This window comes from Anomaloglossus baeobatrachus, chromosome 1 (assembly GCF_048569485.1).
Source record: "Anomaloglossus baeobatrachus isolate aAnoBae1 chromosome 1, aAnoBae1.hap1, whole genome shotgun sequence".
In the NCBI taxonomy this organism is placed as follows: domain Eukaryota; kingdom Metazoa; phylum Chordata; class Amphibia; order Anura; family Aromobatidae; genus Anomaloglossus; species Anomaloglossus baeobatrachus.
In genome coordinates this window covers 901,428,344-901,455,396 of record NC_134353.1, presented here as the reverse complement: position 1 = coordinate 901,455,396, position 27,053 = coordinate 901,428,344, and the positions used below count along the sequence as shown (strand labels likewise).

General features: G+C 46.0%; 1 protein-coding gene across 3 annotated transcripts in view; it reads right to left on the bottom strand.

The window, feature by feature from the left end:
• DYM (dymeclin) overlaps positions 1 to 27,053 on the bottom strand; it is a 363,276-nt gene that overhangs the window by 215,197 nt on the left and 121,026 nt on the right. For all 3 annotated transcript variants that reach the window (XM_075327226.1, XM_075327240.1, XM_075327233.1), the window contains exons 11-12: positions 24,505 to 24,630; positions 6,880 to 6,993 (exon numbers count right to left, since the gene is read on the bottom strand). In XM_075327226.1, the coding sequence (XP_075183341.1) occupies positions 6,880 to 6,993; positions 24,505 to 24,630 (240 nt within the window). The remainder of the gene's footprint in view (positions 1 to 6,879; positions 6,994 to 24,504; positions 24,631 to 27,053) is intronic.

Below are 27,053 nucleotides of genomic sequence, written 5' to 3'. Positions count from 1 at the left end.
CACACATAGCTCTGCTACATATATACATACATACACACATAGCTCTGCTACATATATACATACATACACACATAGCTCTGCTACATATATACATACATACACACATAGCTCTGCTACATATATACATACATACACACATAGCTCTGCTACATATATACATACATACACACATAGCTCTGCTACATATATACATACATACACACATAGCTCTGCTACATATATACATACATACACACATAGCTCTGCTACATATATACATACATACACACATAGCTCTGCTACATATATACATACATACACACATAGCTCTGCTACATATATACATACAGACACATAGCTCTGCTACATATATACATACAAACACATAGCTCTGCTACATATATACATACATACACACATAGCTCTGCTACATATATACATACAGACACATAGCTCTGCTACATATATACATACAGACACATAGCTCTGCTACATATATACATACATACACACATAGCTCTGCTACATATATACATACAGACAGACACACACGCGGCTCTGGGGGGCCCACACAAGCGGCTCTGGGGCCCAGCACATATGGCACGGGGGGGGGCAGGGCATACACCTGGGGGGGGGGGGGGAGAAGCCCATACAGCTCACCAGGGCCCATAAATCGGGGGGTGGGGAGGGCACATACCGCTCAGGTCACGGTGGAGAGGGGGCCCACACAGAGCCGGAAAGAAGCACTGTGCTGGGGGTCGCTGGCTGGCACTGCAACTCTTTCATCTGTGGGATGAGCAGGGCGCCGGTCGGTAGCTCCGCCCACAGATGAAGTTCAACCAGGAAGTCTGTGCTCCTTAAAAGGGACCCCGCCGCAGATTCCTGCCGAGGACTGTGGTCCCCGGAACTCGGCCCGGGGGCAGCATAACTAAGGCGAGTGGGCCCGGCCAAGGGGCACCAGAACTGACGAGGCTGAGTGGGCCCCCCGGCTCTCCAGGGCCCCGGCATTTGCTCGGGCACTGATGAGGGCAATCTGACCACGCGCCGCCTGGAGCTCCGGACAACAGGTCAGATTGCCCTCATCAGTGACCGGCCAGCAAGGACGCCCTGAGCCAAGCGGGCCGGTCACAGAGAGTAGGCGGGCCGGATGTGGCCCGCGGGCCGCCCCTTGCCCAGGTCTGCCCTAGGGGGATTATAACAATCAGCAGTCTGATCGCTCTTCCATTTCTACAGATCACAGCTGCACAGCTGAGATCTGCAGAAAAGCAGCTCTCCTATTACACACCACAGTCTGCCGGGTGTAAGAGAAAATGTCTCATGCTAGCTACAGGATGTTGCTGTTGATCAAAAATAATGAGGCCTCTATCCGTGATCTTGACGGAGAGATTGCAATCTTATTGGATCGGCTACCCAAGGAATTAACGGCTGTGGAATTATCCAGTTTTAATGAAACAATGGATAAGGAATTTGCTAAATGGGAAAAGGAGCTGGTCTCAAACAAAACTAAAAAATATCAACGGGATGTCACCGATTATAAGACCCAACAAGTATATCGCTGGAAGGGAAATGTGCGTCGCAGAAGGCATTTTGTTGGTTTGGCAGCCTCTGTATCTGCCTCCTCGATTTCTTCAGTGGAGGACGAGAATCTGACATTGCAAGCCTCATCGAGACCTGTGACCAGAGGATTTGTGGGGAAAAATCGATCCAGCAAGGCACCTTCTGGTCCCCCTAAATCCTCTTCGGGTGCAATTGCCAAAAAAGGCAATAATAGCGAACTGGAGGTGATTAATTTGTCTCAAATTGAACTTTCTGACGATCAGGTTGAAGTGCTGAAATTGGGGTTAACGTTTGTACCTAACTGTAATTTTGACCTTTTTACAGTTGCAAAGGACTTGAACCTTTTCCTTAGAAAGTTGACCCTCCACAAGCTACATTTCAAAAAGCCTGGTCCAGGTTTATCCATCACTGAGGCTGAAGAGGAGGCAGTGCGTACACTCGAGGAACTGGAGGGCCAGGCATCTGGTGAGTCATCTGGCATCTTCCCTACACACTTGTACCCGCGCTCCACCACGTTCCCCCCGCTTTCGCTATGCCCCCAGGTTCAGATCTTTCATGACTTAGTCATGGGAGATCTTAAATCCCTCTCCAAGAGCAACATATCTAATAATCTCTCAGTAAAACATCAGCGGGCTCTTGGGGAATTGAAGAAATTAGAAGGGGTTGTGATTAAACCAGCGGATAAGGGGGGTAACGTGGTGATTTGGCCTACCACCATGTATGAGCGCGAGGTATATAGGCAATTGAAGAATGCCGAGTTTTACCAGATGCTCCCTTCAAATCCGACCAACACCTATGTAACCCAGTTGACTCTCATACTCGAGAATGCTCTTACCGCAGGCACCATTACAAAAAAGATCTATGATGGTCTCCTTCCAAGGCTGCCGGTGACGCCCACGTTCTACCTATTACCAAAAATACATAAGAACCCTCGTGTTCCCCCTGGACGTCCAATTGTCTCTGGCATTGGAGGGCTATGCGATGCAGTTTGCAAGTTTATAGATTTCTATCTCCAACCTTTGGTTGAGACGCTGCCCTCCCATGTCAGAGACACTTCAGACGTCCTTAGGAGGCTTAATGGCCTGACGGCGGACGTGGGTGTGTCACTGGTGACCTTGGACGTTGAGACGTTATATACCAATATCCGTCACGAACATGGTTTGCAGGCGGTTGAGTATTTCTTGAGTATGAGCAACTGGGCACCTACCCTACAACAGCTTATTTTGGAGTTATTGGAGTTCATACTGACGCACAATGCCTTCACCTTCGGGGAACGGTTCTACCTCCAGCGGCGCGGCACTGCGATGGGGGCGGCTTGCGCGCCATCGTACACAAACCTCTTCCTGGGTTACTGGGAGAGGGAGGTTTTCGGCGGTGGCGTGCCGGCCAGCTCCCATGTGCAGTGCTGGCTCCGCTACATTGATGACATCTTTGTCATCTGGGGGGGAACCACCTCGGAGCTTGAGGGCTTTGTGCGTCACTTGAACTCCAACTCTTTTAACATCTATCTTACTTTTCATGCTGATTCCAATAAGGTGGAGTTCCTGGATATTAATGTATCCATCACTGACCAGCGTTTTTTGTCCACTGACATCTATCGCAAGCCCTCCTCCGTTAATGCCCTTCTTCACGCATCCTCTGGCCATCCGAAATGTACTATTAATGCCATCCCCACGGGACAATTTATCCGTCTTAAGCGGATTTGTTCCGATACGGGGGTATTTGAGGATCGAGCAAACGAGATGCGTGAGAGGTTTAAGGAGAGAGGCTATAGTGCGAGATCTCTAAAAAAGGCATATAAACGTGCGAGGTCAGCCCCACGAGATCAGCTCCTGCTGAGATTCAATCCCAATAAGACACACTGCACGGAACCCAAGATCCGCTTTGTGTCATCGTTCAACCGTCAGTGGGAACACATCAGAGGGATCCTCACTAAACACTGGCCTGTTTTACAAACAGAGCCCGTGTTTAAAAACACTCTGCCCGAACGTCCTCTTATGACGGCCCGGCGTGGCCGTAGCTTACGCGATATGCTGGTCCACAGTCATTATTTAAGACATAATAAATTACCTTTTCCTACTGGGCGACCTTTATGTGGCTCGTTCCCCTGTGGATCATGTATCGCGTGTCGCTATGGCAATATTATTCGGGCAACATCCTTTATGTCCTCTAACGGCTCTAAGACATTTGATATACGACATTACATCTCTTGCAATAGCACGGGCGTGATTTATTACGCCACGTGTGAATGCAATTTAATATATGTCGGGCTGACTAGCCGGGAACTTAGAGTCCGGACAAGGGAACATATAAGAGATATTATGGCCGCAAAACAGGTCAAACTGGAGGATGCTGACACTCTTAAGACTATTCCCCGCCACTTTAGGTTGCATCATCGATCGGACCCCTCAGGTTTTAAGGTGAGGAGGATCGATCGGATACACCTTGGACTGAGAGGTGGGGAAATACACAAGATGTTAGCAAGGGCAGAGTGTCGGTGGATTTTCCTCCTTGAGACTGTGATACCCAACGGACTGAACGAAAGACAAACCTTTGCGTCTTTTCTATAAACCAATATGTCTCCTCCTCGCAAAAAGGGGAGGGTTTTTGATAGTATTTGGCGTCTGACTGGTTGCAGGTTCCATGTGCTGTTCATGTTTTTTCTGAGTCTTTTTAACATTTTTTATGCCTGATTTTTAACTTCACCTTTATGTGTTTTTTCCTTTTTCTTAGTTTACTCTGTTTGGGTCTAATATCCCTGCCGGATTTTTTCATATTGCCTGTTTTTGAAGCTATTATCTCAGTACTCACAACACTGAATACACAGATATGAATAAGGAAAATGGATTTCAGTACAAAAATTACTCTGGATCATCAATACAGCGAACCTTGTGTATTATAATATGGCTAACGCTGTTGTTTGTATTTTTTCTGATGTGACATACTAGACCCAATGTATGTATTTCTGTTTATTATTGTGCCGTAAAGCACAGCAGACTACTGATATCTTTTGATATAAATATTTCTGGGTTGTTCTTATCAGAACTAATATGTACTATACTGTAGGTTCACTTGTCACATTCTAGTTACCATCTTTATTCATGATAGTTGATGCGATCTGCTGGATATTTACTTATCTTCAATTGCCCTCACTGTTGCCAGTACTTAATATGGGATTCGCGATCGCACTTCCTGGTTGCGGGATCGCGCATGCGCAGTAGGGGCGGCTCTCCTCCCAGCGTCCTCCGGGCTCACTGACGTCAACAAGGGAACTTCCCCTACCCGGATGACGCTGGAGCAGCCGCCCTTGCTGACGCCGCGCCTCCGTGCCCCATGGAACCGCGACACCTGCTGCCAATCCCACACAAGTATGGCAGGTATATTAGACCCACCTTTCCCCTTTGTTATCCACGGTCCCCTGAAGAAGTCACCACACGAAACACGTGTTGGGACTGTCCCCTTGTGTGCCTGCTTCCCCTGTTACCTTGGTAAGCTCTGGACTGGTCTCTGGTTTTGTGCAATATGGTTATTTTCTAAATGTAGCCGGTATATTGATCTTTTCAGCTGCTGACCTTTCTGGTTACATTAATGTGTTTAGTAACCCTTTCTAGCACTAACCATGCCAGCGAGCTACATATGATTAATCTGGTGTGATTTTGTATGCAGTCACATTTGGGGAATCAATCACCCTCCATGTCTTTGTAACCTTTTGTATACTGTTTATATACCCATACCCTGTGTTTTATCATTGCCTGTTCATTAAAGAATCTCTTATTTGCACACTTGTGCTTATGACTATTTCTTAAAGCTTTTTTGGCTATGAGGTATGGAGCAATTTTGGCAAAAATGAATGACTTTGCTTATTTTTGTATACATATATGTCCCCAGAAGTCTTTGCCTCTTATTAATGTTAAAGTCCAATTTCACTGTTCTACGTTTTTCAGGAGTCATCACATGGCCCTGATCATGTGCTACCATCGGATCCACATGATCACTTCCCGAGACTTCCGATGGAGCTGGGTAGGTGAAGCTTACCGCAGCCCGCTATTACAATGTGCTGTGACATTTTCACAACGCACTGTAAGGGGTTAACAGGTGCGAATGGGTGACAAATCCACTCATGCTTGATAGCTGCACATGTCTGCTGTTCAAAAAAGCTGACATGTGCGTTGATCACTGCCGGCGGCAGCAGGCAGGCAGTAACCTGATACGATCCATAACGTACCCAGTACGTCATGTGTTGTGAGGAGGTTAAGGTCGCCATACACATAAGAAAGCTGCTGACCTCTCCATGAGGAAGAAAAAGCAACATCTCTGCCCTGTCTAAATGGATTGTTATCCCCTAGGAATAACCCATCAATATTCCTTTTGAATGACAGCGCAAGCAGAGATCCTAAAAATCATTATATATATATACATATATACACACACACATATATACATATATATATATATACACACACAAATATATATATATATATATACACATATAAGTGTTTTATTTTATATGTATATACGGTATATGTGTGTGTGTATATATGTATGTATATATATATATATATATATATATATATATATATATATATATATATATATATATATATATATATATATATATATATATATATATATATATATATATATCTATCTATCTACACACACATATACACACGAAAAAAGATATATTTTTTTTCTTCCTAAAAATCATCTTCTCCTCCACTAATGTTAAGCTGCCTTTCGTTTATTTGTGCAGTGAGCAGCGAGGAGTACAGACCTGCAGATGACCCCTTTTTGGGCACGGCCTCATCAGAGATTAGGTAATGCGGTCACGCCGTAATCTGAGATATTACAATTCATGTTCATTTGCAGAATTGAATCTGAAATTTGGATCTGGGCACCGAGGAGGGCTTTTAATTTTAATTAAATAAGTGAAGAGCGTTGATGTCACTACAAATACAGATTCCAAATATTTGCTGGCTGCCATCGCTCGCCGGCCTCTCCTGGATGGAGAAACATGAGCTTTTTCTGACCGCGCAACAGGCATCAGTCAGCGCGGAGTATATAGCACCGCAACACGCAGGAACGTGACGTCCTCTGTGCGCTGATGTGCACACAAAAGCGGGATCCGCTCAGTAACATCATTTCCACCGCAGCATGACTGAGTAATGGGATTAAAGGACAAAGGAGTCCAATATGCACCTGGGAACAATCAGGAAGACCCAAGGATTACACCGGAGCATTGCCCACAGCAACCGATGGATGACAGCTGCAATCAGGGTGCAGCAACAACTGCCAGGGCCAGACCGTCCGGCACTGTGGGATCGTAGCCAAGATGACACTCACCCTCGTACGAGTCATATTGTACTGAATGGTTCTGATCACCACCAGGATGAGCAGACTGCCCAGAGAGATCTCCGTCAGCACACGCTCCGAATACCACGTGATGTTCTTCAGTATCTGCAGAGACAAAGCCGGACCATCACAGACTGAAAAGTGCCAGGAGCAAACACAGCATAAAGTATATACAGCCACAATGAAAAAATATAATCTGTACAGAGTCACTGTGTATACATTACTGATCCTGAGTTACATCCTGTATTATACTCCAGAGCTACACTCACTATTCTGCTGGTGCAGTCACTGTGTACACACATTACATTACTGATCCTGAGTTATATCCTGTATTATACTCCAGAGCTGCACTCACTATTCTGCTGGTGCAGTCACTGTGTACACACATTACATTACTGATCCTGAGTTATATCCTGTATTATACTCCAGAGCTGCACTCACTATTCTGCTGGTGCAGTCACTCTGTACATACATTACATTACTGATCCTGAGTTATATCCTGTATTATACTCCAGAGCTGCACTCACTATTCTGCTGGTGCAGTCACTGTGTACATACATTACATTACTGATCCTGAGTTATATCCTGTATTATACTCCAGAGCTGCACTCACTATTCTGCTGGTGCAGTCACTGTGTACATACATTACATTACTTATCCTGAGTTACCTTCTGTATTATACTCCAGAGCTGTACTCACTATTCTGCTGATGCAGTCACTGTGTACATACATTACATTACTGATCCGGAGTTACATCCTGTATTATACTCCAGAGCTGCACTCTCTATTCTGCTGGTGCAGTCACTCTGTACATACATTACATTACTGATCCTGTACTGATCCTGAGTTATATCCTGTATTATACTCCAGAGCTGCACTCACTATTCTGCTGGTGCAGTCACTGTGAACACACATTACATTACTGATCCTGTACTGATCCTGAGTTATATCCTGTATTATACTCCAGAGCTGCACTCACTATTCTGCTGGTGCAGTCACTCTGTACATACATTACTGATCCTGAGTTATATCCTGTATTATACTCCAGAGCTGCACTCTCTATTCTGCTGGTGGAGTCACTCTGTACATACATTACATTACTGATACTGTACTGATCCGGAGTTACATCCTGTATTATACTCCAGAGCTGCACTCACTATTCTGCTGGTGCGGTCACTGTGTACATACATTACTTATCCTGAGTTACCTTCTGTATTATACTCCAGAGCTGCACTCTCTATTCTGCTGGTGCAGTCACTCTGTACATACATTACATTACTGATCCTGTACTGATCCTGAGTTATATCCTGTATTATACTCCAGAGCTGCACTCACTATTCTGCTGGTGCAGTCACTGTGTACACACATTACATTACTGATCCTGAGTTATATCCTGTATTATACTCCAGAGCTGCACTCTCTATTCTGCTGGTGCAGTCACTCTGTACATACATTACTGATCCTGAGTTATATCCTGTATTATACTCCAGAGCTGCACTCACTATTCTGCTGGTGCAGTCACTCTGTACATACATTACATTACTGATCCTGTACTGATCCGGAGTTACATCCTGTATTATACTCCAGAGCTGCACTCTCTATTCTGCTATTGCAGTCACTCTGTACATACATTACATTACTGATCCTGTACTGATCCTGAGTTATATCCTGTATTATACTCCAGAGCTGCACTCTCTATTCTGCTGGTGCAGTCACTCTGTACATACATTACATTACTGATCCTGTACTGATCCTGAGTTATATCCTGTATTATACTCCAGAGCTGCACTCACTATTCTGCTGGTGCGGTCACTGTGTACATACATTACATTACTTATCCTGAGTTACCTCCTGTATTATACTCCAGAGCTGAACTCCGTATTCTGCTGGTGGAGTCACATTATACTGGTGCATTCATTGTGTACACAGTGACTGCACCAGCAGAATAGTAAGTGCAGCTCTGGGGTATAATACAGGAGGTAACTCAGGATAAGTAATGTAATGTATGTACACAGTGATCGCACCAGCAGAATAGTGAGTACAGCTCTGGAGTATAATACAGAAGGTAACTCAGGATAAGTAATGTAATGTATGTACACAGTGACCGCACCAGCAGAATAGTGAGTGCAGCTCTGGAGTATAATACAGGAGGTAACTCAGGATCAGTACAGGATCAGTAATGTAATGTAAGTACACAGTGACCGCACCAGCAGAATAGTGAGTACAGCTCTGGAGTATAATACAGGAGGTAACTCAGGATTAGTACAGGATTAATAATGTAATGTATGTACACAGTGGCTGCACCAGCAGAATAGTGAGTGCAGCTCTGGAGTATAATACAGGAGGTAACTCAGGATCAGTAATGTAATGTATGTACACAGTGACTGTACCAGCAGAATAGTGAGTGCAGCTCTGGGGTATAATACAGGGGGTAACTCAGGATCAGTAATGTATGTACACAGTGGCTGCACCAGCAGAATAGTGAGTGCAGCTCTGGGGTATAATACAGGGGGTAACTCAGGATCAGTAATGTATGTACACAGTGGCTGCACCAGCAGAATAGTGAGTGCAGCTCTGGAGTATAATACAGGAGGTAACTCAGGATCAGTAATGTAATGTATGTACACAGTGACTGTACCAGCAGAATAGTGAGTGCAGCTCTGGGGTATAATACAGGGGGTAACTCAGGATCAGTAATGTATGTACACAGTGGCTGCACCAGCAGAATAGTGAGTGCAGCTCTGGAGTATAATACAGGGGGTAACTCAGGATCAGTAATGTAATGTATGTACACAGTGACTGCACCAGCAGAATAGTGAGTGCAGCTCTGGAGTATAATACAGGAGGTAACTCAGGATAAGTAATGTAATGTATGTACACAGTGACCGCACCAGCAGAATAGTGAGTGCAGCTCTGGGGTATAATACAGGAGGTAACTCAGGATAAGTAATGTAATGTATGTACACAGTGACCGCACCAGCAGAATAGTGAGTGCAGCTCTGGAGTATAATACAGGAGGTAACTCAGGATCAGTACAGGATCAGTAATGTAATGTAAGTACACAGTGACCGCACCAGCAGAATAGTGAGTACAGCTCTGGAGTATAATACAGGAGGTAACTCAGGATCAGTAATGTAATGTATGTACACAGTGACTGTACCAGCAGAATAGTGAGTGCAGCTCTGGGGTATAATACAGGGGGTAAGTCAGGATCAGTAATGTATGTACACAGTGGCTGCACCAGCAGAATAGTGAGTACAGCTCTGGAGTATAATACAGGAGGTAACTCAGGATTAGTACAGGATTAATAATGTAATGTATGTACACAGTGGCTGCACCAGCAGAATAGTGAGTGCAGCTCTGGAGTATAATACAGGAGGTAACTCAGGATCAGTAATGTAATGTATGTACACAGTGACTGTACCAGCAGAATAGCGAGTGCAGCTCTGGGGTATAATACAGGGGGTAACTCAGGATCAGTAATGTATGTACACAGTGGCTGCACCAGCAGAATAGTGAGTGCAGCTCTGGGGTATAATACAGGGGGTAACTCAGGATCAGTAATGTATGTACACAGTGGCTGCACCAGCAGAATAGTGAGTGCAGCTCTGGAGTATAATACAGGGGGTAACTCCGGATCAGTAATGTATGTACACAGTGGCTGCACCAGCAGAATAGTGAGTGCAGCTCTGGAGTATAATACAGGGGGTAACTCAGGATCAGTAATGTAATGTATGTACACAGTGACTGTACCAGCAGAATAGTGAGTGCAGCTCTGGGGTATAATACAGGGGGTAACTCAGGATCAGTAATGTATGTACACAGTGGCTGCACCAGCAGAATAGTGAGTGCAGCTCTGGAGTATAATACAGGGGGTAACTCAGGATCAGTAATGTAATGTATGTACACAGTGACTGCACCAGCAGAATAGTGAGTGCAGCTCTGGAGTATAATACAGGAGGTAACTCAGGATCAGTAATGTAATGTATGTACACAGTGACTGTACCAGCAGAATAGTGTTTGCAGCTCTGGAGTATAATACAGGGGGTAACTCAGGATCAGTAATGTATGTACACAGTGACTGCACCAGCAGAATAGTGAGTACAGCTCTGGAGTATAATACAGGAGGTAACTCAGGATCAGTAATGTAATGTATGTACACAGTGACTGTACCAGCAGAATAGTGAGTGCAGCTCTGGGGTATAATACAGGGGGTAACTCAGGATCAGTAATGTATGTACACAGTGGCTGCACCAGCAGAATAGTGAGTGCAGCTCTGGAGTATAATACAGGGGGTAACTCAGGATCAGTAATGTATGTACACAGTGACTGCACCAGCAGAATAGTGAGTACAGCTCTGGAGTATAATACAGGAGGTAACTCAGGATCAGTAATGTAATGTATGTACACAGTGACTGTACCAGCAGAATAGTGAGTGCAGCTCTGGGGTATAATACAGGGGGTAACTCAGGATCAGTAATGTATGTACACAGTGGCTGCACCAGCAGAATAGTGAGTGCAGCTCTGGAGTATAATACAGGGGGTAACTCAGGATCAGTAATGTATGTACACAGTGGCTGCACCAGCAGAATAGTGAGTGCAGCTCTGGAGTATAATACAGGGGGTAACTCAGGATCAGTAATGTAATGTATGTACACAGTGACTGCACCAGCAGAATAGTGAGTGCAGCTCTGGAGTATAATACAGGAGGTAACTCAGGATAAGTAATGTAATGTATGTACACAGTGACTGCACCAGCAGAATAGTGAGTACAGCTCTGGAGTATAATACAGGAGGTAACTCAGGATCAGTAATGTAATGTATGTACACAGTGACTGTACCAGCAGAATAGTGAGTGCAGCTCTGGGGTATAATACAGGGGGTAACTCAGGATCAGTAATGTATGTACACAGTGACTGCACCAGCAGAATAGTGAGTGCAGCTCTGGAGTATAATACAGGGGGTAACTCAGGATCAGTAATGTATGTACACAGTGACTGCACCAGCAGAATAGTGAGTGCAGCTCTGGAGTATAATACAGGGGGTAACTCAGGATCAGTAATGTATGTACACAGTGACTGCACCAGCAGAATAGTGAGTACAGCTCTGGAGTATAATACAGGAGGTAACTCAGGATCAGTAATGTAATGTATGTACACAGTGACTGTACCAGCAGAATAGTGAGTGCAGCTCTGGAGTAAAATACAGGGGGTAACTCAGGATCAGTAATGTATGTACACAGTGGCTGCACCAGCAGAATAGTGAGTGCAGCTCTGGGGTATAATACAGGGGGTAACTCAGGATCAGTAATGTATGTACACAGTGACTGCACCAGCAGAATAGTGAGTACAGCTCTGGAGTATAATACAGGAGGTAACTCAGGATCAGTAATGTAATGTATGTACACAGTGACTGCACCAGCAGAATAGTGAGTGCAGCTCTGGAGTATAATACAGGGGGTAACTCAGGATCAGTAATGTATGTACACAGTGGCTGCACCAGCAGAATAGTGAGTGCAGCTCTGGAGTATAATACAGGGGGTAACTCAGGATCAGTAATGTATGTACACAGTGACTGTACCAGCAGAATAGTGAGTGCAGCTCTGGAGTATAATACAGGGGGTAACTCAGGATCAGTAATGTACGTACACAGTGGCTGCACCAGCAGAATAGTGAGTGCAGCTCTGGGGTATAATACAGGGGGTAACTCAGGATCAGTAATGTATGTACACAGTGGCTGCACCAGCAGAATAGTGAGTGCAGCTCTGGAGTATAATACAGGGGGTAACTCAGGATCAGTAATGTATGTACACAGTGGCTGCACCAGCAGAATAGTGAGTGCAGCTCTGGAGTATAATACAGGGGGTAACTCAGGATCAGTAATGTATGTACACAGTGACTGCACCAGCAGAATAGTGAGTGCAGCTCTGGAGTATAATACAGGGGGTAACTCAGGATCAGTAATGTATGTACACAGTGGCTGCACCAGCAGAATAGTGAGTGCAGCTCTGGGGTATAATACAGGGGGTAACTCAGGATCAGTAATGTATGTACACAGTGGCTGCACCAGCAGAATAGTGAGTGCAGCTCTGGAGTATAATACAGGGGGTAACTCAGGATCAGTAATGTATGTACACAGTGGCTGCACCAGCAGAATAGTGAGTGCAGCTCTGGAGTATAATACAGGGGGTAACTCAGGATCAGTAATGTATGTACACAGTGACTGCACCAGCAGAATAGTGAGTGCAGCTCTGGAGTATAATACAGGGGGTAACTCAGGATCAGTAATGTATGTACACAGTGACTGCACCAGGAGAATAGTGAGTGCAGCTCTGGGGTATAATACAGGGGGTAACTCAGGATCAGTAATGTATGTACACAGTGGCTGCACCAGCAGAATAGTGAGTGCAGCTCTGGAGTATAATACAGGGGGTAACTCAGGATCAGTAATGTATGTACACAGTGACTGCACCAGCAGAATAGTGAGTGCAGCTCTGGAGTATAATACAGGGGGTAACTCAGGATCAGTAATGTATGTACACAGTGGCTGCACCAGCAGAATAGTGAGTGCAGCTCTGGAGTATAATACAGGGGGTAACTCAGGATCAGTAATGTATGTACACAGTGACTGCACCAGGAGAATAGTGAGTGCAGCTCTGGGGTATAATACAGGGGGTAACTCAGGATCAGTAATGTATGTACACAGTGACTGCACCAGCAGAATAGTGAGTGCAGCTCTGGAGTATAATACAGGGGGTAACTCAGGATCAGTAATGTATGTACACAGTGGCTGCACCAGCAGTGAGGAGAGTGATCACGTCTATGGTGCTGCAGATATACATTTGTTATTGCCTTCTGAAAAAGGACTAGAACTAATAAATGTTGGAGCTGCATCATGGGCTGAGACGTGTAACGAGCGCTCTGCAGCAGTAAACGCTCCGCACGCAGGGGCTCAGGAGTTGAGCACCAGCCATTTCTACCATTGAGAGTAATAGAGAACAGATTGTGTCAGCGAGAAACGAGCAGAAAAGGCGAACATGGCCAGATCTCCTGTCCAACATTACATGTCAAATAAGCCGGGATCAATAGTATGAGAAGCAGATGGAGATCAATAGAAGGCATGCGGTAATTCCCCTCTCCTGCCGCTCATTCAGTAGAAAGCTCTCCCTGTAAATCCTGACATAAAGGCCGCACGGCCCGAAAAACTACTTATTTATTGTTGTGAAGCATGACTGAAAAGGATCCAGCGGTAAATGCTGGGCAGCCGCCCGCCCGCCCGCCGAGGTCAGCGCGCCGGGCGTGGAGGGAGGGGACGGGCGAAGACCCCGGGTGATCATGTCCGAATTCTGCAAATGTCGCCACATCACATCAGAATGACAAGTTCTGAGCCTTTCTGATAACTTAGTGCTTCGATTTCACACAGTTTCTAAGATTCTGCCTTGCTGTCAGTGAATAGAAACTTTTTTTTTTTTTTTACATTATGAGGGCTTTCCGCCTCCTAATGTAAAAAAAATCTGCCAAATCGGTGCACATCCAAGCGTTTGCCCCCACCCTCCATCAGAATGTTATCGCTCGAAAACCGTTAAGCTTCAGGATCAGAGGGGTTACCTCTTATATTTAGGTTTTTAATAATTCCTTAAAAGGAAATCTGTAACCAGGTGTAATCTGAGAGCAGCATGGTGTAGGGGTTCGGACCCTGATTTCAGTTATGTGTCACTAAGGCTATATGCGCACGCTGCTTTTTTCCCTGCTTTTTTGCTGCTTTTTTGACTGCAGTTTTGTCAGCAGAACTTTCTGACATCTGACTTCCCAGCAAAGTCTGCAGTTTATTTGTCAGCGGTTTTTTTGTCAAAAGTTTGTGACAAAAAAAATGCAGCATGTTCATTCTTCCTGCGTTTTTGTCAACATTTGTCACCCATTGAAATCAATGAGGGCATCAAAAACGCAGGAAAAATGCATGCTATCAAAAGTGGTGCATTTTACCTGCCTTTTACCTGCGTTTTTGGTACCAAAAACGCAGGTGATTTGTCAGGAAGTGAGGTCAGGCAAGTAGTCCCGTCCCGTCCCGTCCTCCACGTGTTCCCCGAAGTACCGCTGTCCCCAGGGGAGATGATGTGGAGGACGGGACTATCAGCGGCGGCAGCGAGAGGGGGATGGACGTTGGCAGCTGAAAACATTGATTTTTCCCTCTCGCTGACGCCGCCGCCGCTGATAGTCCCGTCCTCCACGTGTTCCCCGAAGTACCGCTGTCCCCAGCGTGCACGCACAGGGGAGATAATGGGCCCCTCTCGCTGCCACCGCCGCCGCTGAAAGCCCGCTCCTGTCAGCTCCACGCTCCTGTCAGCTCCACGCTCCTGTCAGCTCCACGCTCCTGTCAGCTCCACGCAGTAGCGCGATCAGCTGAGCGGTCACTGAGGTTACTCGCGGCCACCGCTTGATTCAGCGGTGGCCACGGGTAACCTCGGTGACAGCTCAGCTGATCGCGCGGCTGTCTTCATTAGCTGCATGGAGGTGACCGGAGCGGCGGTGTCTGCTGCAGCTCCGGTCACCTCCATGCAGCAGAGCTGGATGCGACGCTGGAGCATCCTGGATTACAGCGGACATGGAGGGCTTTGTCGGGGTTAATAAATTGGTAATGAGGGAATGTGTGTGTGTTTTTTATTTCTAATAAAGGATTTTTCGGGTGTGTGTATTTATTTACTGTAATTTACAGATTAATCATGGAGGGTGTCTCATAGACGCCTGACATGATTAATCTAGGATTTAGTGGCAGCTATGGGCTGCCAATAACTCCTTATTACCCCGATTTGCCAACGCACCAGGGCAAATCGGGAAGAGCCGGGTACAGTCCCAGAACTGTCGCATCTAATGGATGCGGCCATTCTGGGCGGCTGCTGACTGATATTGTTAAGCTGGGGGGCTCCCCATAACGTGGAGCTCCCCATCCTGAGAATACCAGCCTTCAGCCGTATGGCTTTATCTGGCTGGCATTAAAATTGGGGGGGATCGCACGCCAGTTTTTTTTTATTATTTATTTCTAATTTTTTTTTTCAATTCAACAAGCTTTATGGGCTTGTTTGAACTGAAAAATACATGAAACAATTGTTGACAAAATTGCAGCCAAAAACGCACCAAAAAAGCAACAAAAATGCACCAAAAAAGCACCTAATTTTTTTGTGACATTTCCAGGCTCTCTCTGACAAGGTGCAGTTTTGGCTGCAGTTTTGGCTGCATTTTGTGAACACGAAAAAGAAGCAGCGTGCGCATGTAGCCTTACTGGGTTGTGCTTTGCAGTTTCAATACAATCAGTGTTTTATCAGCAGGAGATTATCACTACAAGAGTAGGTGTCTCGTACCTCCTGGTCCATCCCTCTCCCACCAATGATTTGCAGTCTTCTAGCAATGTACAGTGTACACAGATAGCTGCCAATTACTGGTGTGGATGGGTTATTCAGGGCTCAGCATTCCGAGCTCTGCTAGATCTGCAACAGAGAGAACAAGGATTGTATAAAAATGACATAAAAAAAGATCAGTAAGCGACATATTGCTGGAATCAGGGTTTCTACCACTACATTATGCTGCTCTCAAATTACATAGCAAAGATCACCTTTAATTTTGGAAATGAATAAGAAAATGTCCATGGATAACTAGTCCTAAAAGTGATGGGGTGTATACAGCCACTTCACAGAGTCCAGGGGGCGAGATGCAGGGGCTGATCTGTGGTTACACTGTATAAGGTTACAACCCTGCCTTATCTGGACCCCAACAATATAATACACAATTGAGTTGACTCTGCTTATTAAGCCCCCCCCCAGTCACATTTAGCGACTTACCAGCGATCCCGAAAACGATGCGAACTGATAGGGGTCGCTGGTAAGTCAATGGGAGGTTGCTGGTGAGTGTCACACAGTCAGATCTTACCAATGACAATGATGTAGCGACCTGTATAACGATCTCTGCTGTCATTGGGACCCTGTCACACAGCGTCAAACATAGTGATGCGTCCTGCCCAGCAGGACATCGCCTTTGAAGAAAATGGTCCAGGACATTCAGCAACGACCGGCGACCTCACAGCGGGGGCCAGGTCGTTGCTGGATGTCACACACAGCGACATCGCTAGCAAGATCGCTGTTGCGTCACAAAAACTGTGACTCAGCAGCAATGTTGCTTAGTGAGACGTGGCCTTTAGGTCCCAGTCTAAACAATAAAGCTGACTATTTCAAGTTTTTCTTATTTTAATAGTCCAGGGGGTAAGATGCAGGGACTGATTACAGAGTCTTATCTGTGTTTAGACTGTATAACGTTACAACCCTGCGTTATCTAGACCGTAACACCACAATACACAATTGAGTCGACTCTGCTTATTATGTCCCAGTCTAAACAGTAAAGCTGACAATTTCAAGTTTTTCTTATTTTAATTCCAGGGGGTAAGATGTAGGGACTGATTACAGAGTCTAATCTGTGTTTACACTGTATAATGTTATAACCCTGCCTTATCTGGACCGATAAAACACAATACATAACTGAGTCGACTCCGTTTATTATGTCCCAGTCTAAACAGTAAAACTGACAATTTCAAGTTTTCCTTTTTTTGTTTCTATTGTCCAGGGTGTAAGATGCAGAGTTGCAGGGGCTGACTAGAGTCTTGTCTGTGTTCACACTGTATAATGTTACAACCCTGCCTTATATGGACCCCAACAACACAATACACAATTGAGTCGCCTCTGCTTATTATGTCCCAGTCTAAACGGTAAAGCTGACAATTTCAAATTTTCGGGTTTTTTTATGGAAAACCACTAAAATTAAAAAAAAAATGCATACTTATATTAAACCTTGTTTAAATAATGTTATTTATGGCCCTTGACAAGTCAAATGTAACGAGGAATTTAGTACGAATGCAAAGGCAACATTTTAATTGGATAAAAAAACTACATCACATGCATGTGAATTGAGTTTCGGCAATCAAAATCGGCAGAGTTTTGGCACAGCGGCTGAAATATCGCTACTCTTAAATCTAAAAATGGAAACACAGGCGCATGTTCACACAGCTTCGATACCCAGTGGATTTTCTCTGTAAATTCACAGCTTTTCTGACCCATGTGGATGTACCCAACTCTGTCCCAAAAATACAATTTTGTCTATTGTGTCTCATAGTATGCAGGATAGTTAGAACATGTGAAATGTGGCCCCTAAACATCGGACGGAGGCTCGTAAAGCCCTCAGACAGCTGGGACACAGTTTATGGCGTTAATAAAGGGGGGATGCTTCTGTCGGCGGAGTTCACACTGCACATTCTGTGGTCTCGGGGCTTATTTACAGTGTTTATCTTGTGCTTGTCAAATACATGTGAGCTCGTCTCCATGCACGAGAGCTGGACATCGCCTTTACAGGAATTCCTGCACCGACCCCAGGAGTCCAAAAAAAGGCAGGAAAAAAGAAAACTTTATCTGGTACTGCGGGTGCCACCTCTGGGACCCCCACTGATCAGGAGAACGAGGGTCTTGTGTCCCATGCCTGAATGTATGTATGAGTGCTGCCACCTATGGGACAGATGTGTGCACTTCAGCACCATTTAAAGGGAACCTGTCACCAGATTTGGGGCCTATAAGCTGCGGCCACCACCAGTGAGCTCTTATATACAGCATTCTAACATGCCGTATATAAGAGCCCAGGCCGCTGCGTAGAACGTAAAAATGACTTCATAATACTCACCTAAGGGGCGGTGCGGTGCGGTGCAGACTGAGCAGGGCAGATCAAAGTATTGTAGTGCGCCTGCGCAGGACCTCAATGCCGGCAAGTGTGATGATGTAGGACGTGTCATGCACCCAAGGCTTCAGAAGAAGGAGGACAAAGATGGCTGAAAGAGGGGGTGCCGGACTCGGAGAACGGAGACACCCATCTGACCAGTCTGCACCGCACCGCCCCTTAGGTGAGTATTATAAAGTGATTTTTTTACGTTCTGCACAGCGGCCTGGGCTCTTATATACAGCATGTTAGAAAGCTGTATATAAGAGCCCACTGGTGGTGGCCACAGCTTATAGGCCCCAAATCTGGTGACAGGTTCCCTTTAAGCGCTTGGTTCTCTGGGTCGGACCCCAGCAATCAGTAGATGGGGGATAACTGTAGAATCTTTGAGTACCACTTTAAAAGGGGCAGCCATCTAGTATATATGAACATCGCATTTGGGATCTTCTATGAGCTGGAGATGAAGGACGCTCATCAGCAGCGACTATCTCTTTGAAGGACTCAGGGTATACATGGTAATTCATCTGAATGGCTGCCATGTAATACCACATATGCCCAGTAGTGGTCACTGCAGCAGAAATCAGCAACTACCGTATGTTCCTGAAAATAAGACCTACCCTAAAAATCAGCCTAGCATGAATCTACAGGATTTTAGAGTATGCTTGAAATATAAGCCCTATTCCATAAAAAAATCCTAGATACAGTTGGGTTGGTGTTAGGGGGGAGTCAAACTGTGCATTTTCTCAGAGACCCCAATCTCTTAGGGACCTCAACATTTGTTTTCCGAGGCTAAGATTGTTTGTGTGTCACTTACTGGGCTGCTTAGTGCAGTTTTGATAAAATCACTGTTAAATCAGCCATAGATTATCATTACAGAATTACTTCACGTGCTTGAGAGAGCGTCGCGGACAGAGGGCGAGCTGGACAGAGGGCGAGCTGGACAGAGGGCGAGCTGGACAGAGGGCGAGCTGGACAGAGGGCGAGCTGGACAGAGGGCGAGCTGGACAGAGGGCGAGCTGGACAGAGGGCGAGCTGGACAGAGGGCGAGCTGGACAGAGGGCGAGCTGGACAGAGGGCGAGCTGGACAGAGGGCGAGCTGGACAGAGGGCGAGCTGGACAGAGGGCGAGCTGGACAGAGGGCGAGCTGGACAGAGGGCGAGCTGGACAGAGGGCGAGCTGGACAGAGGGCGAGCTGGACAGAGGGCGAGCTGGACAGAGGGCGAGCTGGACAGAGGGCGAGCTGGACAGAGGGCGAGCTGGACAGAGGGCGAGCTGGACAGAGGGCGAGCTGGACAGAGGGCGAGCTGGACAGAGGGCGAGCTGGACAGAGGGCGAGCTGGACAGAGGGCGAGCTGGACAGAGGGCGAGCTGGACAGAGGGCGAGCTGGACAGAGGGCGAGCTGGACAGAGGGCGAGCTGGACAGAGGGCGAGCTGGACAGAGGGCGAGCTGGACAGAGGGCGAGCTGGACAGAGGGCGAGCTGGACAGAGGGCGAGCTGGACAGAGGGCGAGCTGGACAGAGGGCGAGCTGGACAGAGGGCGAGCTGGACAGATAGATAGTGTTAAGGTGGTGTCACACACAGCGACGACGACAACAACGTCGCTGCTACATCACGTCCTGTCGCTGTGTGTGACATCCAGCAACGAGCTGGGCCCTGCTGTGAGGTCGCTGCTCGTTGTTGAATGTCCAGCTTCATTTTTTGGTCGTCGATCTCCCGCTGTGACGCACACATCGCTGTGTGTGACAGCGAGAGAGCGATGAAATGAAGCGAGCAGGGAGCAGGAGCCGGCGTCTGGCAGCTGCGGAAAGCTGTAACCAGGGTAAACATCGGGTAACCAAGGGAAGCCCTTTCCCTGGTTACCCCATATTTACTTTCGTTACCAGCGTCCGCCGCTCTCACGCTGCCAGTGCGCGGCTCCCTGCTCTCTGCACATGTAGCTGGAGTACACATCGGGTAATTAACCCGATGTGTACTGTGGCTAGGAGTGCAGAGAACAGGGAGCCGCGCACACCGCTTCCACAGCGACGCATGTCGTTATGATCGCTGCTACGTCGCTGTGTTTGACAGCTAAGCAGCGACCCTAACAGCGACTTACAAGGTCGCTGTTGCGTCACAGAAAATGGTGACGCAACAGCGATGTCGTCGTTGCTGTCGCTGTGTGAACCCAGCTTTACACACAGGGTGTATTTGTCAACCACGTTCGGGTACACAACCTGTTTATTTTTCAAAAAGTTTTCAGAGATTGTCAAGACTGGTGTAAAATTGCCAAGAATTGGAGCATTTTTGTGCAACTATGAACTGCGCAAATTTTTTTTCCCACATTTCCAAAAAATCCAAAAGAGAATTCAGGAGAATCCTGCCTTTTTCTATGCAGCTCTGGAATCACATAGGACCAGATAACCCCGATCTGGTTCAGGGTCCACCCTACAGCCGTGTTCCTGTCTGCAGCCTGTGCTCCTCGGCTCAGGCCACCGCGGATGGAAATTTCCAGCAGAACTTTCAGCTATTTTGAGTAAAGATCCTTTAATCCGTCCACACCGTTTTCCATCCAACTTACAGAAAATATCTTTAATCGAGTGTCACAACTTCTAATTTAATGTAACAATCGGGCGTCCCTGGGAAAAGAACATTCAAGAAGCCTCGGCAGTAAATTATACAACTCTGCACAAGCCAAGACGTCTCCAAATGAAAAGCTGATGCGTTTCCAGCCACACACCGAGCGCGGCGAGGAACAGCTCAGCAATAAGTGGCCGGGATACAACTACACACAGAAAGGAGCCCACATGTTTTATAGGGTGTAAAACCCTAAAAACATAACGGACGAACCCCATCTGCCATGAGGACCCGTCAGCGCCCCCAAGAGGGGGGGGCAGTGGGGTGAGTGGGCTCAGCTTATGCAGCACATATATGTCAAATGTCAGAGAAGGGTTAAAGTAGAGCCCCCTTTTCTTGGTGGTCAGAAGGACGGGTTGGTAGGTGAGAAGGTTGTGACCTAGGATAATGCTTTCTTCCTCTATGATATATGGTAGGTAAAGGATTTGATATTAAATTCCCTGGTGGTCTGGAAAATGAACGCCGTTATATCATTTTATTACCCGGTGGTCTAGAGTATAAAAGGGCCAGCATTTTATTATTCACTAGTGTCCAAGTATAAAATAAGATAAAATCATCTGATTGTCGAGGCTAAAAAAAAGAATAATCTTTTTATGCCCTGGTGGTCTAGGGAAAAAAAAAAAAAATTTACAAAAGGTTGGTTATTTTATTCCCTAGGGTAAAAGAAGGAAATGGTGGTCTATGATTTGAAATATGATCATTTTTTGTCCTGGTGGTCTAAGTAAGGGTTAATATCTGGTGGTCTAGAGAATAATAGGGATATCCTTTTATTCTGGATTTCCTAGAGTAAAAGATTTTTAAATACCTGTTGGTCTAGGCTATTTTATTACTGATTGGGCTGGAATGTAAAGAAACAAGTTAAATAACTGGGTGTCTACAGCCCAGTTTTTGCTTGTTTTATCAACTGTATTAGGTGTTCTCCAGGGTTCACAGTGCACGATGGTCAGACTCTGAGGCACTTTAATGCAATTGATTATGTGGCACTAATTTTTAAATTAGTTTCCCAAAGCATCACCATAGGAATCACCGATGGAGCCTCCGCCATGCGTCACTGTGGGCATCATGAGTGAGCCCCCACCATGCTTCACTAAAAGGCATCACCCAGTGAGACCCCCAATGCTTCACTATAGGCATCACCCAGTGAGACCTATAATGCTTCATTATAGGCATTGCCCAATGACCCCCCCACCATGCTTCACTATAGGCATCATTCAGTGAGACCCCACCATGCTTCACTACAGGCATCACCCAGTGAGCCTTCAATATGCTTCACTGTACATATCACCAACATGTTCCCGCAATGCTTCACTGTAGGCATCACCGAGTGAGACCGCACCATGCTTCACTATAGGTATCACAACGTGAAACCGCACCATGCTTCATTATATCACCAAAATATTCCTGTCATGCTTCACCGTAGGTATCACAGAGTGAGCCTCCACTATGTTTTACTATAAGCATCACCCAGAGCCCTCACCATGCTTCACTGTAAACATCACTGACGTTCCCCTCATGTTTCACTACAGGCATCACCAAGTAAGCCCCTACCATGCTTCAATGTAGACATCACTGAGAGGTCATACTTCACTGTAGGCATCATGTAGTAAGCTCCCGCAATGCTTCACTATAGGCATCACTGAGAGGCTCCCATCATGCTTCACCGTAGGTATCACTGAGTAAGCCCCTGCCAAGCTTAACTGTAGGCATTACCAAGTCAAAACCAGGCTTCACTATAGGCACCACTGAGTGAGACCCTACCATGTTTCATTATAGGCGTCACTCAGTGAGCCTCCACCTGCTTCATTATAAGCATTACCAAGAGGTTCCCGTCATGTTTACTGCGGGCATCACCCAGTGAAACCCCCGCCATGCAGCACTGTAGGCATCACTCAGTGAGCCTCGGCTATGCTTCACTATAGGCATCCCCAAGTGAGCCCCATCATACTTCCCTGTAGGCATCACCGAGTGGTTCCCATCACACTTCACTATAGGCATTACCCAGTGAGACCCCCAATGCTTCACAATAGGCATCACCTACGAGAGAGCCCCCGCCATGCTTCACTGTAGGTATCACCCAGTGAGCCCCCACCATGCTTCACTGTAGGCATAACCCAGTAAGCCCCCACCATGCTTCACTGTAGGAATCACTCAAGTGAGCCCCCACAATGCTTCACTGTAGGCATCAGAGAGTGAGCCTCCATCATGCTTCACTGTAGACATCACCCGGTGAGCACCCACTATGATTCACTGTAGGCATCAGAGTCCATACCATGCTTCACTGTAGGCATCACAAAGAGAGATCCCACCATGCTTCACTCTGGGACTTGAGATCTTTTCAGCACATACTTCCCATTTCCTCATCCAAACATATGGTTAATACAGTTAAGGCCTGCAAAGCTCCAGTGCTGAGCAATGTACCAAACTGCCAAAATGTTTGTGGATATAGCATTGAGCATACTAACGACCCTTTTCATGTGCTTTTGGGTCAACAGAACTGAACGTCATGGACACAGACACATACTAAACACAATGTTTAGTATACATCTTAAAGAGAATCTGTCCACAGTTTTTTACTATTTAATCTGAGAGCAGCATAATTTAGGCAAAAGAGCCTGATTTCAGGGATGTGGCAATTATTAGATTGTTGTAGTTTCAATGTAAACAGCATTTTATCAGCAGGAGATTATCACTGCAGAGGAGACCAGAGTATCACCCTGCCCTACCACAGATTGGCAACTTGCTAACGATGTACAGTGTACACAGGAAGTTGCCAATCATGGGGGTGGGCAGGGTTATACACAGCGCAGAAGTCTTCACACTGCTACATCCACATCTGACAAAACAGTGATTCTATGAAAACTAAACCATGCAGCCCAGTAAGTGATACATCGCTGGAATCAAGGTCTCTTGCCCTATGTTATGCTGCTACCAGATTATATAGCAAAAGACCTGGTGAGAGAGTGCCTTTAAGGTGCAAACAGACAATAGAAACCCTACCAGAACTGGTGTCTTGCTATGCATCATACTTGCAGCAGGTCATAACAGCCAGCATGGCTCTACTAGGACCCTAGTCAGTAATAGTGCCATTTTGTGCTGAATTTGGAGGAGCCACTTTTTATATTACCGTAGTTGTGCTAACATATTCACATTGTTCTGGTTTCACTGGAGAACGTTAATACATTTTATTAATAAACAGAATGTACAACTTTAGGTAATAGATTTGGACTGCAGCGACACTGTGACACCATGAATCTTACCACTTCATGGATCGATCGGTTGAACCCATCGTCCTCGGTCAGGATGAGGAGGATGATGAGAGACATGTAAACATGGTGGGAGTTGCGTTCTTCGACATGGTACAAAATCTCCAATATGGGAAGAACCTGCGAAGAAGACAGAAGGGGACACGATCATCACAGTCTCTGGGCACCGTGGCCGCAGGCCGCTCACACCAAGACATCGGGGATACTGGAAGGAGCGGAGACATGTTTAAGTGCACGCGTTATAGACCCTTGCTCCTCGATCTCTTCGGTCTCCCTTAAGGACAGATCTGCTGACGCATTTGGAATCGGATTAGCGGCGCTGACTCATAGCGACCCAGGAATAATATCCTTAATCCGCCTCAAAGCGCGTCAGCATTTCTATTCCCTGCCTTTGTGTCTTGGATTCTATCTCATTCTTCTTTTAAAGGATACTGAGTCCTTGCTTTACTTAGATGCATGTATTCTTCACTGAGAAAACTTTTTATGCATTTTTATAAAAAAATTGTGATCCATTTGGCTTCTACACCCTGTATGTATCACTGTACAAAACCGTCAACATAGTGAGCTCCAAGAGAGTCAGTCAGTGAGCTCCTTCTAATCTCTTCCTCTGATCTCTTATAAGGCTGGGTTCATGTATGTCCTCGTTTCTACCCACCCATTAACACAACTGGCGAATGGAAAATAATGGCGGAACGGACCACAATGCTTGCGGTGGGATCGTACTTGCCTGTTGAGTGCATCGACGCTGGTCCGGTGGCCTGATCACATGTAATATGTCATGGGACCTGGCCTTGGACAAGCGCCTGGGGCCGGTAAAGGTTTTAGGATTTATGACCACATCAAAGTTCAACATGGATTTGCCAATAAATCAGTTTAACCCTTTCGCGTACGGACGCAACAGTAACTCCTGCGCCGGGGTGACGGCAAGTGGAGGGGGCTCAGGAGCGGAACTCCCTGCCTTAGGCTAGGTTCACACTTCCGTTGTTTTGCATCAGTCACAATCCGTCGCCTTGAGGAATTACGGTATCCTGCAAAATATTTTGCAGGAATCCAGTTTTTCCCCATAGACTTCTATTAGTGACGGATTGCAACTGATGATGCTGCGTTGCATCCGCTGCGTCGCGGTCAGTCGTTTTTTAACTGACCGCCGGGCGGGAGCCACGCAGCCTGTAACGTTTTTTGAGCAGCGCAATCCGGAGGATTTTGCTGCGCATGCTCTCTCTGGCTCCCTGCACACGTAACCAGGATACACATCGGGTAACCAAGCAATGCGCTTTGGTTAGTTACCCGATATTTACACTGGATACGTGTGCAGGGAGCCCGCGCTAAGTGGTGTACGCTGGTATCCAAGATAAATATCGGGTAACCAAGCAAAAAGTGCTTTGCTTTTAGTTACCCTATATTTACCCTGGATACGTGTGCAAGGAGGCGACACTTCCCAACTCGGCTCCGCCCCCTCCCGCAATCCGCATGTACACACACACACACTCACAATCACTTGTCCCCAGCCCTGCAGTCCCCGCGACACTGACGTCCTCAGCGCCACGGCTCCGCCCCCTCGCGCTCCGCCCCCCCGCACACAACGGAGTCTGACAATGGTTTCTGTTCTTTGTCATCCGTTGTACAACGCATCAGTCACATACGTCAAGCAACGCATGTGACTGATGCAAAACAACGGAAATGTGAACTTAGCCATATTGGTCATCCATATGATGAGCTTCAAAGGAGACCGTGATTTACACTATACACTGCAGAACAATATCATCACAGTATATAGTATAAGTGATTCGCTAGGGGAACTAAAAAAATAAGGCCCTGTGCGCACTGGGAAATAACTTTTCTTAAGAAAAATCCGCACCCTCTGGCAGAATACCGCATCCGCGGCAAAAACCGAGGTAATAATGCACCCGCGTTTTGCCGCGGGTTGGTCCCTGCGGTTTTTTTTTTTACCATCATATATGGCAAAAACCGCAGGTACCTGTGGAAATTAAGTGACATGCTCATTCTTTTTGCTGCAGAAATTCTGCAGCAAAAACCTGTAGGTGGAAAAAAACCGCAGTTTTTTTTCCCATAGGTTTTGCTGGAGAAGGACTGCAGAAAGGTTATGAACAATTTCTGCAACATTTCTGCAGCAAAACCGCGGTAAATCCGTGGCAAAAAACGCAGTGTGCGCACAGGGCCTTAAGTAGTAAAAAAAAAAGTTTTAAAGAATATAAAACAAAAAAATATTCAGATCAGCCCCGCTTTTACCGTCTATTAAAAAAATAAGAAATTATAAAAGCATACAAAAATTGCTGTTTTTCTTGTCACCGCACCTCTCTCTATATAAAAAAAAAACAAAAAAAAAACACGAAAAACATTGCATGTACCCCAGAATTTTAAACATCAGCTTGGAACACAAAAGTGGTCACACAGCTCCACTAATGGAAAACAAAAAAAAATTGTTCCAGGTCTCGGAATATAGTGACAAAAAAACAAAATAAAAATATATTTAATTTAATTTATTTTTTTTTTTACAAATTTCTAAAAACGTTTTTCCCTAC